Source organism: Rhopalosiphum maidis, chromosome 2 (genome assembly GCF_003676215.2).
Source record: "Rhopalosiphum maidis isolate BTI-1 chromosome 2, ASM367621v3, whole genome shotgun sequence".
Taxonomy (NCBI): domain Eukaryota; kingdom Metazoa; phylum Arthropoda; class Insecta; order Hemiptera; family Aphididae; genus Rhopalosiphum; species Rhopalosiphum maidis.
Genome location: NC_040878.1, coordinates 10,244,510 through 10,248,159, shown reverse-complemented (window position 1 = coordinate 10,248,159; position 3,650 = coordinate 10,244,510). Strand labels below are relative to the sequence as shown.

Below are 3,650 nucleotides of genomic sequence, written 5' to 3'. Positions count from 1 at the left end.
GCTGTAATAACGCAAAAAATAAGAGAAATTAAAAATAAAGTAAATAAAGAGGAAAATGAAGCCAGAATATATTAATTTTAAAGAGACAAATACAAGGGACACAAGCCTTGAATAAATGTCGGATCTGAGGAACCTTCTTCCCTACACTTATAAGTGCTGGAGAATAAAGTCACCTATCAGATTAAAATGTTAAAATTATTTAAAATTACGTTATTACCTTCCTTCTGATGGTCGGAGGGTTCTCGAGATCGTGATTTGAGAATATAATCAAACACAATGTAGTGATTAAATGTAGGAAAGCAGATTTACACAATTAAACGCAAATAAAATAACGCTCATTCACCTTACCTTATTCGCTGTTGAACTCGTTAACCTGTAGTTGTCTTAATAAAACTGGAATGGGTTAATCACACGGATCCAAATAAAAAAACAACACTGAAGTATTTCGTTGAAGTGAAAATGGTCCAGTTGTCGCTCGCAGTCAGTCTCCGGTGTGATGGGTGTGTATGGTGTTCGGGCACTCTTAAGAGATGTTACTGATACTAATGGTGCGCCTGCACTGATAGAGGAGGTATTATTAAAATTACTGTTGCTCCTGCACTCGGGAGAGAGACGTTACCCAAAAGGGTGGCGCGTCTGCACTGATGAGAGAAGACGACGTGGTCAAGCCTGCCAGTGTCGCAGGCGGCTCCATCAAAGGCCTCCGCGTCCTTAGAGAAATCGGCTTTCTCCCCGACGACGGAAAGCGTCGTTGGACCATCCCTTGTCTCTGGCGGCACACGAAATAGATCATACGCTTTGCGCCATATTACCGCAATAACGTGTGAGTTCCTACGTGACCAGACAATGTAAATCGTCTCTTTCATCAGTGATCAATGAGGATTATTGGTTTTTATTGACGGCTATCTGCGTGCAACAACTTTACCGTTAGTTATTTCATAAAATAAATAAACTATACAATAAATTATGATATGTGAGCATATCATTACAAAGCTTTATCTGATAATATAATACTTTTGAGTGCTGTGTCTCCCGATGTCTGTTATTGGATATAAAACACGACTTTTGTTCAAATAAATCAATCAAATATATTATTTTATACTTTATCTACGACGTGTATGGTGGTACCTATGTCATATTATTTTTCCAACCGGAGCCCAATTGAGATGTTATTAGTTTTATACCGATGTCTGATGTGTATGTTTAAGATATTAACATTTTACTATAGTAATAAAAACTCGATATTTTCTTTTAGCTCTTTTCTAAAAGGTAAACCGAACAAAAAAGTATTTCTTTGTAGACGTCATATTTTAAATAAATTTTCTTTATTCAAAAAAAAAAAAACTATGACTAAGGAATATTGTAGGTTTGACAATGACTACGAGAAACCCCCAATTCAAATAATTTTATTTTTTTTTAATAACATTTTTTTTTTCAAAATATTAAAACAACATCCAATTTAAATGTAAACATTTGTCTTGTATTTAAACTGTGATGGGTTATATGGAAATTGTGACTACAAGAAAAATTGCCTACAATTTATTTACAACACGTCGTACAATCACTGTTTACTTTGAGGCTTGGAAGACTTTTCATATCGAATATCATGTATTATACTTTTTTCTTAATTTAATCGAGAATAATATTACTTTATTAATTCACACTAATATTTTACTCTTATTATTTCATAATTTCTGTCATAATAATTATTCCGAAATGGAAAATGTCACGAAATATAACTTTTTTGCGTTTTAAAACGCAAATCACGTTAGATAAGTATGTATATAATAATATAACTAAAGGAGAATAAGAAGAAGTTAGACTAACTTCCTGTGTAGACTACACAATTTCTTTATTAATCAATTAATCCGTCCAATATTTTTTAGAAAATAATTTAGTATTTTACATTTTTATTAATTGTTGTGTATATTTGTGTTATATAATATTTTTTTATGTTTTTTTGTGTTTTAATGTGTTGTATAATTATAATATAATTAGATACTCCTATTACTACTACATATAGCTGTTTTTTTTGTAATAATCGTCGTGATATACGGCGGACCATGTCATGCAACTTAGTGCAGCGGCGACATCAGTGTCGTATTGTGAAAAAGGCTTTGTACGTAAAACCATCCTCATCTGTTCGGTAATCTGATCGATAATCGTATAATTATAATAATTTACACAATCGGAGAGAATTATACCATACTAGTTCTGAATAGGTATATTATGCACAAATGTACAATGTACATAATGTATACTAATAGTTTGTACCTGTTTATTGTACATATTAATGTATTATTATAAAAAAGAAGCATACATTTCTGAAATAAATTGTTTTTGTATTTAAAACACACGTATAAAATTAAGTACATATGTTAATTATAATTTTATAATAGAAACTATACAATAAGCAAAAAACGCTACGTCAACTATACAGATGCATACTACAAAAACAACAAATAAAATCGATTAAGCTTATTTTTTGATAATGCGATTTTTTATAATGAACTAATTGTCACATAGGTTGTCCATACGAAGTTTAAGCATATTTTCAACAACTACACAGTGCACGAGAGATGGCACTACAATTGGAGTTAAAATACCCATAGAAAGTATCTCCAGTGGGACGAGTGTACCTGAAGCAACGCGACAATCGTATCGCACTTTCTCATATCGATTTCTTGCGGTATCGCATGTAGTTATACATTCATTCTTATAAGAATAAGATTTTAAAAGACCGCCGTGCGTCGCTAAGCCATATGGACTCGGCTCATTCTCGACTTGTGCCGTACAATATTCATACTGGCTCAATATTTCGTCACGTTTGCTATATATCTCGTCGCAATTTTCCGGAGGTGTAGTGTGACCTGATTTTCTGCACCCACCATCACAATTATAGCCGAACCAATTGCATTTACCAACACCACAATAACTGCCCCTTAGCTTGGATCCGTCATTACATATTGAACTTTCAAAAGCCTTAACGAAATCGTCATTGGAAAACTTGACAAATACACAAAACGCCTCCTTACCCAGATTCCGAACAACATCGAGTGTAGGAGTACGTGCCGGACAAAATTCGCTTTCGACATAGACAAACCCGCCAATTGTTAAACATAAAACAATGCATATTTTTCCAATCATGTTTATCAAATTTATCAAATTTTCAAATGACTGAAAGCTGTTATGGCAACAACTACAGATTCCAATACACCTGAAAAAGACAATTAAAAATCAATTACTGCAAAGCTGAAAAAAAATTGAAGTACTTTTTTTACCTAAGTCGCAAATTGAATATGTTGTAGAGTTATTTAACTTGACAAATGTATTGTTTCCGTAAAAAAAAATCCGTTTAGTAGTGTAGTAAGAATTAAGTAACACATGAATGTTGCTTGCTCCTTATATATTCGAGTACGTTTGACCCCCGCAATTTCCCTTTCAGAATGTGTTTTTACAACTTTTATCTTTTTTAACCTTTACGTTGGGTATGATCGGGTTTTTCTACGGTTAACAAATACGTTATCAGGTCCTCTATCGACACCGTCTCATTCGACATTTATCGTCCCCCTCCTGATATCTTCATTTTAGTCTAGAATCATAGATTTTTATCTAAATCGACCAAAGTCTATAGCAACTACACATTAATA

At 32.9% G+C, this 3,650-nt stretch overlaps 1 protein-coding gene across 1 annotated transcript; it reads right to left on the bottom strand.

Annotated features, from left to right (window-relative positions):
* Positions 1-2,365: 2,365 nt before the first annotated feature.
* On the bottom strand, positions 2,366-3,415 carry LOC113554105. The gene is made up of 2 exons (XM_026957797.1): positions 3,282-3,415; positions 2,366-3,217 (listed from the first exon to the last, which is right to left on the bottom strand). Exon 2 carries the CDS (start codon positions 3,145-3,147, stop codon positions 2,512-2,514), a length of 636 nt encoding a protein of 211 aa, XP_026813598.1. The 5' UTR covers positions 3,148-3,217; positions 3,282-3,415; the 3' UTR covers positions 2,366-2,511.
* Between the last annotated feature and the right edge of the window lie 235 nt (positions 3,416-3,650).